The sequence below is a fragment of the Nothobranchius furzeri genome, chromosome 15 (genome assembly GCF_043380555.1).
Source record: "Nothobranchius furzeri strain GRZ-AD chromosome 15, NfurGRZ-RIMD1, whole genome shotgun sequence".
Lineage (NCBI taxonomy): Eukaryota > Metazoa > Chordata > Actinopteri > Cyprinodontiformes > Nothobranchiidae > Nothobranchius > Nothobranchius furzeri.
In genome coordinates this window covers 45,041,359-45,051,475 of record NC_091755.1, presented here as the reverse complement: position 1 = coordinate 45,051,475, position 10,117 = coordinate 45,041,359, and the positions used below count along the sequence as shown (strand labels likewise).

The window sequence follows — 10,117 nt, the reverse complement described above, 5'->3', positions numbered from 1 at the left end:
TAGAGGTAGAGAGAGGTAGAGGTAGAGAGGTAGAGAGAGGTAGAGGGAGATAGAGAGGTAGAGAGAGAGAGGTGTAGAGAGAGAGAGGTAGAGAGAGGGGTATAGAGAGGTAGAGAGAGAGGTAGAGAGAGGGGTATAGAGAGGTATAGAGAGAGGTAGAGAGAGAGGTAGAGAGAGAGGGGTAGAGAGAGAGAGGTAGAGAGAGAGAGAGGTAGAGAGAGAGGTAGAGAGGTAGAGAGAGAGGTATAGAGGTAGGGAGAGAGAGAGGTATAGAGGTAGAGAGAGAGGTATAGAGGTAGAGAGAGAGGTATAGAGGTAGAGAGAGAGGTATAGAGGTAGAGAGAGAGGTATAGAGAGAGGTATAGAGGTAGAGAGAGATATAGAGGTAGAGAGAGAGGTATAGAGAGAGAGAGAGAGGTAGGTAGAGAGAGAGAGAGAGGTAGAGAGAGCATATGAAACTGGTCTATGTAAAAGACAAACTTTAGTTATCTGCTGTCGAGGATCAAAAACACTAAAGTAAAAGAGAGGTATCAGCAACTCCAGACAGAAACACGTCCTGCAGGCCCAACAGCTGTTTTTGTTGTGAACCCATCCACCTGGACCGGCTCTGGTCTCCCCATTCTAACGACGTGTTTTCCATCAAAGAGACGGTCTAAAATTGATCCTCCTAATTTCATTTTGCTCCTGTTCACAGCACTCTGGTCCTTTTCCTGGCGGCACTAAAGCTTCTCCTCTCCTTCCACGGCCGTCTCTGCAGCTGGAGAGCACAGCGCCACGCTCGTTTGGTCTTAAACCGCCTGAAGGGAAGCTGACGTCTCTTCCTGTTTCCTCTCCGATGACTTATCAGGCTCCTCTGCTCTCCGGCCTACACCCGTTTGTTTTGTCCAAACTTTAAATAAAACTAGATTGTTGCTCAGCTCGTGTCTGTTTACTATGCCGAGGTACTTTTACCCTGACACGAATGTTTTGGGTCTGTGGGAGGAAACCCATGCACGCACAGGGAGAACATGCTAACTCTATGCAAAAAGGCCATAGTGAAGATTTGAACCTGCAACCTTTCTTGCTGCAAGGCAGCTGTGAAAACCAACATGTAGAAAAAAAAACAAACCACTTCTGTCCCTAAATCGTCCTGATGGAGCATCAGGACTAGTACCTTCACCACGCGTCTGCTGCCCCCTGGTGGTGAGGCCTGCTTATTTATTAATGTTTTATATTTTTAAACTATTAAGAATTTTACTTTAAAGTCAAGTAAGAAAAGAGTTTATTTTAGCATATTTAAGTTAATTTGTACCAATCAGGACTAAAAATGAAAGTAAATCATTAATATAAGAGTTAAGGCTGCAGGTATAGAGTATTTTAGTACTCGAGTATTTGACGACGATTAAGTAAAACCGAACAAACAGCAGAATTATAAAAGGCTCTATAACACATTAAACTGGTGTTCCTCTTTCCCAGCTGATGTTTATAGTTAATAAATATTGTGACATATAATCATTAGAGCTGACTGATTTCATTAGCATGTTCGCTAGCAAGCTGCTGGAAATGTTAGCGTTTCATTTCTACTGCTAATGTACTTCTGTACATATGTAATGATGTATGGGTTAGCAACATAATTCAGTCTAACTTGTGTTCAGATGTAAAAGCGTTTGTGGATTACATGCTACAGCAGCTTGCCGTAGACCTTCTGCGGTGGGTGGAGCAGACTCCCGGTAGCTGCACACATCCACACAACCATCACGGGTTTTTCTGACCTACGCTTTCTCCTGAGAATGCTACCCGCTAGCTTAGCGTTAGCGATTCTGCTCGTAGTTTAGCTCTCGACCCAAACTTGGGACCTTTTCTCTATTTTCCTCCACAGCACCTGGCCCCCCACGTAGAGCGCCAGTAAAATGTGTTCTGACACGTTCGATGACTCGTGTCAGGTTATAATTTAGAACCCGGTCAACTGGTCCTGGTGAGGTGTTTTTATTCCACCATTAGCTCATCAGTCCTAACAGAACCATGGACAGGAGAGTGGTGATCCGTGTTGTGGGACTCACCTGGGCCGAGTATTTGGCCCGCAGACGGCCGGCCTCGCAGCCTTTATCGCAGACCCGCAGCAGCCGGGCCTGCTCCAGCTCCCTCTTCAGGCGGACCCGCGACTCGTTCGCCTCCTTCATCTTCTTCTCACTCTCAGCTCGCAGACGCTCGATTTCCTTCCTCAGGTTGCGCTTGGCCTCCGTCGCCTCCCGGAGCTTCTCCTTCTTCGCCACCCGCAGGAACTCCAACTCCTTCCAGGAGGACAGAAGAAGTTAACCAGATGTGAGCGGAGATGTGTGGAAATCTGGCTGGATTCACCGCCAGGTGTTGCCGACACCTGAGAGTGTTAGTGTTTACTCTGAGCTAAGTCTGGCCGACAGAACCTTTCCTGCATCACTTCTCACGGGAACCCAGCAGCTGGAACAAAAGCCCTCCTAAAGCCCGGCTATCTGCTGCTTCCTCTGAGTCCTGAAGGAGAGGAGCACACGTCCCCTCGTCCAGGAACCACATCTGGCCTTTCTTCTGCTGCCTGCGCCGTTTCCTGTCGTAATAAAGCCCGCGATGCTCGTCTGCGTCGTCTCACCTCGGTTAACGCTTACCCCGAGTGTTGAGAACCTACGGCTGGTTTTCTACCTGGATCTGACCTACAGGTGTGTCGTCTAGTCCAGGTTCAGACCTACGGGCGCGTCGTCTAGTCCAGGTTCAGACCTACAGGTGTGTCTTCTAGTCCAGGTTCAGACCTACAGGTGTGTCTTCTAGTCCAGGTTCAGACCTACAGGTGTGTCTTCTAGTCCAGGTTCAGACCTACAGGTGTGTCTTCTAGTCCAGGTTCAGACCTACAGGTGTGTCGTCTAGTCCAGGTTCAGACCTACGGGCACGTCGTCTAGTCCAGGTTCAGACCTAGGGGCGCGTCGTCTAGTCATGGTTCAGACCTACAGGTGTGTCGTCTAGTCATGGTCCAGACCTACGGGTGCGTCGTCTAGTCCAGGTTCAGACCTAGGGGCGCGTCGTCTAGTCATGGTTCAGACCTACAGGTGTGTCGTCTAGTCATGGTCCAGACCTACAGGTGTGTCGTCTAGTCATGGTCCAGACCTACGGGTGCGTCGTCTAGTCATGGTCCAGACCTACGGGTGCGTCGTCTAGTCCAGGTCCAGACCTACGGGTGTGTCGTCTAGTCATGGTTCAGACCTACGGGTGCGTCGTCTAGTCCAGGTCCAGACCTACGGGCGCGTCGTCTAGTCCAGGTCCAGACCTACGGGTGTGTCGTCTAGTCCAGGTTCAGACCTACAGGTGTGTCGTCTAGTCCAGGTTCAGACCTACGGGCGCGTCGTCTAGTCCAGGTTCAGACCTAGGGGCGCGTCGTCTAGTCATGGTTCAGACCTACAGGTGTGTCGTCTAGTCATGGTCCAGACCTACGGGTGCGTCGTCTAGTCCAGGTCCAGACCTACGGGTGTGTCGTCTAGTCATGGTTCAGACCTACGGGTGCGTCGTCTAGTCCAGGTCCAGACCTACGGGCGCGTCGTCTAGTCCAGGTCCAGACCTACGGGTGTGTCGTCTAGTCCAGGTCCAGACCTACGGGCGCGTCGTCTAGTCCAGGTCCAGACCTACGGGTGTGTCGTCTAGTCCAGGTCCAGACCTACGGGCGCGTCGTCTAGTCCAGGTCCAGACCTACGGGTGTGTCGTCTAGTCCAGGTCCAGACCTACGGGCGCGTCGTCTAGTCCAGGTCCAGACCTACGGGCGCGTCGTCTAGTCCAGGTTCAGACCTAGGGGCGCGTCGTCTAGTCATGGTTCAGACCTACGGGTGTGTCGTCTAGTCCAGGTCCAGACCTACGGGTGTGTCGTCTAGTCATGGTTCAGACCTACGGGCGCGTCGTCTAGTCATGGTTCAGACCTACAGGTGTGTCGTCTAGTCATGGTCCAGACCTACGGGTGCGTCGTCTAGTCCAGGTCCAGACCTACGGGTGTGTCGTCTAGTCATGGTTCAGACCTACGGGTGCGTCGTCTAGTCCAGGTCCAGACCTACGGGCGCGTCGTCTAGTCCAGGTCCAGACCTACGGGTGTGTCGTCTAGTCCAGGTCCAGACCTACGGGCGCGTCGTCTAGTCCAGGTCCAGACCTACGGGTGTGTCGTCTAGTCCAGGTCCAGACCTACGGGCGCGTCGTCTAGTCCAGGTCCAGACCTACGGGTGTGTCGTCTAGTCCAGGTCCAGACCTACGGGCGCGTCGTCTAGTCCAGGTCCAGACCTACGGGCGCGTCGTCTAGTCCAGGTTCAGACCTAGGGGCGCGTCGTCTAGTCATGGTTCAGACCTACGGGTGTGTCGTCTAGTCCAGGTCCAGACCTACGGGTGTGTCGTCTAGTCATGGTTCAGACCTACGGGTGTGTCGTCTAGTCCAGGTCCAGACCTAGGGGCGCGTCGTCTAGTCATGGTTCAGACCTAGGGGCGCGTCGTCTAGTCATGGTTCAGACCTACGGGTGTGTCGTCTAGTCCAGGTCCAGACCTAGGGGCGCGTCGTCTAGTCATGGTTCAGACCTACGGGTGTGTCGTCTAGTCCAGGTCCAGACCTACAGGTGTGTCGTCTAGTCCAGGTTCAGACCTAGGGGCGCGTCGTCTAGTCATGGTTCAGACCTAGGGGCGCGTCGTCTAGTCATGGTTCAGACCTACGGGTGTGTCGTCTAGTCCAGGTCCAGACCTAGGGGCGCGTCGTCTAGTCATGGTTCAGACCTAGGGGCGCGTCGTCTAGTCATGGTTCAGACCTACGGGTGTGTCGTCTAGTCATGGTTCAGACCTAGGGGCGCGTCGTCTAGTCATGGTTCAGACCTAGGGGGCGCGTCGTCTAGTCATGGTTCAGACCTAGGGGCGCGTCGTCTAGTCATGGTTCAGACCTAGGGGCGCGTCGTCTAGTCATGGTTCAGACCTAGGGGCGCGTCGTCTAGTCATGGTTCAGACCTACAGGTGTGTCGTCTAGTCATGGTTCAGACCTACGGGTGCGTCGTCTAGTCATGGTTCAGACCTAGGGGCGCGTCGTCTAGTCATGGTTCAGACCTACGGGTGCGTCGTCTAGTCCAGGTCCAGACCTACGGGCGCGTCGTCTAGTCCAGGTCCAGACCTACGGGTGTGTCGTCTAGTCCAGGTTCAGACCTACGGGCGCGTCGTCTAGTCCAGGTTCAGACCTACGGGCGCGTCGTCTAGTCCAGGTTCAGACCTAGGGGCGCGTCGTCTAGTCATGGTTCAGACCTACAGGTGTGTCGTCTAGTCATGGTCCAGACCTACGGGTGCGTCGTCTAGTCCAGGTCCAGACCTACGGGTGTGTCGTCTAGTCATGGTTCAGACCTACGGGTGCGTCGTCTAGTCCAGGTCCAGACCTACGGGCGCGTCGTCTAGTCCAGGTCCAGACCTACGGGTGTGTCGTCTAGTCCAGGTCCAGACCTACGGGCGCGTCGTCTAGTCCAGGTCCAGACCTACGGGTGTGTTGTCTAGTCCAGGTTCAGACCTACAGGTGTGTCGTCTAGTCCAGGTTCAGACCTACGGGCGCGTCGTCTAGTCCAGGTTCAGACCTAGGGGCGCGTCGTCTAGTCATGGTTCAGACCTACAGGTGTGTCGTCTAGTCATGGTCCAGACCTACGGGTGCGTCGTCTAGTCCAGGTCCAGACCTACGGGTGTGTCGTCTAGTCATGGTTCAGACCTACGGGTGCGTCGTCTAGTCCAGGTCCAGACCTACGGGCGCGTCGTCTAGTCCAGGTCCAGACCTACGGGTGTGTCGTCTAGTCCAGGTCCAGACCTACGGGCGCGTCGTCTAGTCCAGGTCCAGACCTACGGGTGTGTCGTCTAGTCCAGGTCCAGACCTACGGGCGCGTCGTCTAGTCCAGGTCCAGACCTACGGGCGCGTCGTCTAGTCCAGGTTCAGACCTAGGGGCGCGTCGTCTAGTCATGGTTCAGACCTACGGGTGTGTCGTCTAGTCCAGGTCCAGACCTACGGGTGTGTCGTCTAGTCATGGTTCAGACCTACGGGTGTGTCGTCTAGTCCAGGTTCAGACCTACGGGTGCGTCGTCTAGTCCAGGTCCAGACCTACGGGCGCGTCGTCTAGTCCAGGTCCAGACCTACGGGTGCGTCGTCTAGTCATGGTTCAGACCTACGGGCGCGTCGTCTAGTCCAGGTTCAGACCTACAGGTGCGTCGTCTAGTCCAGGTTCTGACCTACGGGCGCGTCGTCTAGTCCAGGTTCAGACCTAGGGGCGCGTCGTCTAGTCCAGGTTCAGACCTACGGGTGTGTCGTCTAGTCCAGGTTCAGACCTACGGGCGCGTCGTCTAGTCCAGGTCCAGACCTACAGGTGTGCATCATTACCTGCTGAAGGCTGCGTTTGGCCTGCAGGGCCGACCCCAGCTTCTCCTCCTGCTTCACTCTCATCTTGACGATCTCGTGCAGAAACTTCTCTTTGGACTCTTTGGAGTCCAGCCCGCTGTCCAGAGCTTGTCTCAGGCTCTCCAGCTCTGACTCCAGTCCCAGCTCCAGTGGCGCCACTGTGGTGCTGATGGGCGGAGCTGCAGGGGCGGTGCACTCGGCCAACATGACGGTGCAGACGGGCCCCGTGGCGCCCGGCGAGCTCAGATCCTTGGCTGAGCTGCTGGAGGAGGTGAAGGACGGCGAGGACAGGGAGGACAGAGACGAGGTGACTGAAAGACAGAGATCTGAGATGTGAAACCGCCGTGCTGCTCTGGAGAACAAACCAGCGGCTGAAGTGTTGCTTACATTCGTCGCGGCTCTCCACCTCTATCTCCACCTCTGAGTCTTTGTCGTCCGGCAGCAGCTTGTTGGCGGCCGGGGTCGGGGGGCAGCTGACCTCTGGCACCAGCTCCTCTGGAGCTCTTCTCTTACGAGGCCTGGAGTTGGCGCTCTCGCTCGGGGGCTCGCCGCCGCTCGGGTGGGAGGTGCTGGGCACCGACGGGGACATGGGCCCCATCTTCCCCAAGGGTAGTGCCGTGAGGGCCACATTGGGGGCCACGGCGCTCTCGAGGCTCTTGTAGTTGTAGAAGCTGAAGGAGAAACAAACGGTTCAGTTACTCGATGTCTGAGGACGTCCTTTGGGCCGTCTGCACCAATCGAGCGATACAGAATCAAACTTTACGTTTTTATATCAGTTAAAGGTGCAATACAGGTGCTGGCCAGTAAATTAGAATATCATCAAAAGGTTGAAAATATTTCAGTAATTCCATTCAAAACGTGAAACTTGTACATTATATTCATGCAATGCACACAGACCAATGTATTTCCGATGTTTATTATGTTTAAATTTGATATTTATAGGTGACAACCAATGAAAACATCAAATCTGGTATCTCAGAAAATTAGAATATTCTAAAGGCCAATGAAAAAATGTTTGTTTCTCTAATGTTGGCCAACTGAAAAGAATGAACATGAAAAGAATGTGCATGTATAGCACTCAATACTTAGTCGGGGCTCCTTTTGCCTCAATAACTGCAGTAATGCGGCGTGGCATGGACTCGATCAGTCTGTGGCACTGCTCAGGTGTTATGAGAGCCCAGGTTGCTCTGATAGTCGTCTTCAGCTCCTCTGCATTGTTGGGTCTAGCGTATTGCATCCTCCGCTTCACAATACCCCATAGATTTTCTATGGGGTTAAGGTCAGGCGAGTTTGCTGGCCAATCAAGGACAGGGATACCATGGTCCTTGAACCAGGTGCTGGTGGTTTTGGCACTGTGTGCAGGTGCCAAGTCCTGTTGAAAGGTGAAGTCTGCATCCCCATAAAGTTGGTCAGCAGCAGGAAGCATGAAGTGCTCTAAAACTTCCTGGTAGACGGCTGCATTGACCCTGGACCTCAGGAAACAGAGTGGGCCAACACCGGCAGATGACATGGCACCCCACACCATCACTGACGGTGGAAACTTTACACTGGACCTCATGCAACGTGGATTCTGTGCTTCTCCGCTCTTCCTCCAGACTCTGGGTCCTTGATTTCCAAAGGAAATGCAGAACTTGCTTTCATCAGAAAACATAACTTTGGACCACTCAGCATCAGTCCAGTCCTTTTTGTCCTTGGCCCAGGCGAGACGCTTCTTGCGCTGTTTCTTGTTCAAGAGTGGCTTGACACACGGAATGCGACACCTGAATCCCATGTCTTTCATGAGTCTCCTCGTGGTGGTTCTTGAAGCGCTGACTCCAGCTGCAGTCCACTCTTTGTGGATCTCCCCCACATTTTTGAATGGGTTTGTCGTCACAATTCTCTGCAGGGTGCGGTTATCCCTAGAGCTTGTACACTTTTTTCTACCACATTTTTTCCGTCCCTTCGCCTGTCTGTTAATGTGCTTGGACACAGAGCTCTGCGAACAGCCAGCTTCTTTAGCAATCACCTTTTGTGTCTTGCCCTCCTTGTGCAAGGTGTCAATGATTGTCTTTTGGACAGCTGTTAAGTCAGAAGTCTTCCCCATGATTGTGGTGCCTTCAAAACAAGACTGAGGGACCTTTTAAAGGCCTTTGCAGGTGTTTTGAGTAAATCAGCTGCTTAGAGTGGCAGCAGGTGTCTTCTATATTCAGCCTTTTCAGAATATTCTAATTTTTTGAGATACCAAATTTGGAGTTTTCATTAGTTGTCACTTATGAATATCAAATTTAAATGTAATGAACATTGGAAATACATTGGTCTGTGTGCATTGCATGAATATAATGTACATGTTTCACGTTTTGAATGGAATTACTGAAATATTTTCAACCTTTTGATGATATTCTAATTTACTGGCCAGCACCTGTATGTAAGAATGTAGTGGGAATTCTGCTGTGGGAAAATCCCAAGAGTCTGATGTCATGTAGGAAGGAAGGTTCTACTGAAACATGCTTCTCTCCTTTCATAACAAAGGAAGGAGGGACGCAACTACTATTTACCATGGGGGGGGGGGGGGGCCTAACGCTGCCGCGCCGACGACTAAAATCTCCAGAATGGTTTAAAGTGGTTGCAGTAACCAAGTTTTACCACAGGATGTCTTGTACTACGTTTCTACATAATGCACCTTTAATGCTCCTTATTTCAACAATAAAACTAAAACAACCCACGTCTCCCTCCAGTTTAACCCTTTGGTTGCTTTAACTGAACACAATGCAGCATTTTTCTCCCACTTCAGCAGAAACTGGGCCAGATCAGCGGTGCAGCGCCGAGCCAAGTGGGTGCCCACAGCGTGCGTGCGTGCGTGTGTGTGTGAGTGTGTGAATGCAGGCGTGTGGGAGGCTGCGGTACAGTCAGACTTGACCAATGTGACACCTGCCCACCCAGACGAGAGAGCGAGCTTCATGTTCAGCAGAACCAAACGCTGAAGCTGCTGAAGTCTGGGTGTTTGGGGTCCATGGTGGATCTGGGCTCACCTGTCTCTGAGCAGGGCCAGAGGATGCGTGGATGGTTCTTTATCTCCAGCAGAGACGTGGGGGGACCAGGGTCTGAAGGCTGAGGGCCTCTGCCTGCCGTTAATCCCCTGAAAACACAACAAACACCCTTACTGACCTGTTATGGAGGGACGAGCCACTTCCTGCAGCGGGGGAACGTTTTAGCTTTTGGGAGCAGAAACATGCATGAATCTATTATGGAGGTTATATTTGTGAGCTCGGTGCCAGGCTGGAAGCACCCGCTCCGCTCCGGCAGCCTCGTCCCAAAATCTTTTATAATATTACACGTCGTCTCATCAACTGAATCACATCATCGTCCTCCTGACCTTGTTGGGGGCGGCGAGGGACTGGAGCCAGTCGTGCTGCTTCTCCTTGTCTGTCAGCAGGGACTGGGACGGGACGTCTTCGAGTTTGGACTTCTTCAGCGGGACGGGATCGGACACCTGAAGAAGGAAACAAGTTTAAAGGGAGGGGACATATTTTAGCTTTTCACACAATGAGCCGTCTGTGCTAATGTGCCTTTTGTGATGTCACAAACAGGGACGGTTTCAAACGGCCTGTTTTAGGCTGATAGCTCACATCCCCAGGAGTCTGCAGATGAGCCAGAGCTGGTTTGTTCCACGTGCAGTGAACACACCGTATTCAGCTGCTGGTGGACGTACCTAACGCTAACCAATAATCAGGTGTGTGTGTCTATCTTTCTATTTAT

General features: G+C 52.6%; 2 protein-coding genes across 4 annotated transcripts in view; one reads left to right on the top strand and one right to left on the bottom strand.

The window, feature by feature from the left end:
• The window catches only part of LOC139063324 (uncharacterized), a 13,805-nt gene extending 12,759 nt beyond the window's left edge, over positions 1–1,046 (top strand). For all 3 annotated transcript variants that reach the window (XR_011516686.1, XR_011516687.1, XR_011516688.1), the window contains one exon: positions 695–1,046. The gene's annotated coding sequence lies outside the window, so the exon portion shown is untranslated. The remainder of the gene's footprint in view (positions 1–694) is intronic.
• skia (v-ski avian sarcoma viral oncogene homolog a) overlaps positions 1–10,117 on the bottom strand; it is a 68,313-nt gene that overhangs the window by 5,591 nt on the left and 52,605 nt on the right. The window contains exons 2-6 of the mRNA XM_015968701.3: positions 9,735–9,851; positions 9,391–9,497; positions 6,770–7,053; positions 6,365–6,693; positions 2,040–2,270 (exon numbers count right to left, since the gene is read on the bottom strand). Coding sequence (XP_015824187.3) covers positions 2,040–2,270; positions 6,365–6,693; positions 6,770–7,053; positions 9,391–9,497; positions 9,735–9,851 — 1,068 coding nt within the window. The remainder of the gene's footprint in view (positions 1–2,039; positions 2,271–6,364; positions 6,694–6,769; positions 7,054–9,390; positions 9,498–9,734; positions 9,852–10,117) is intronic.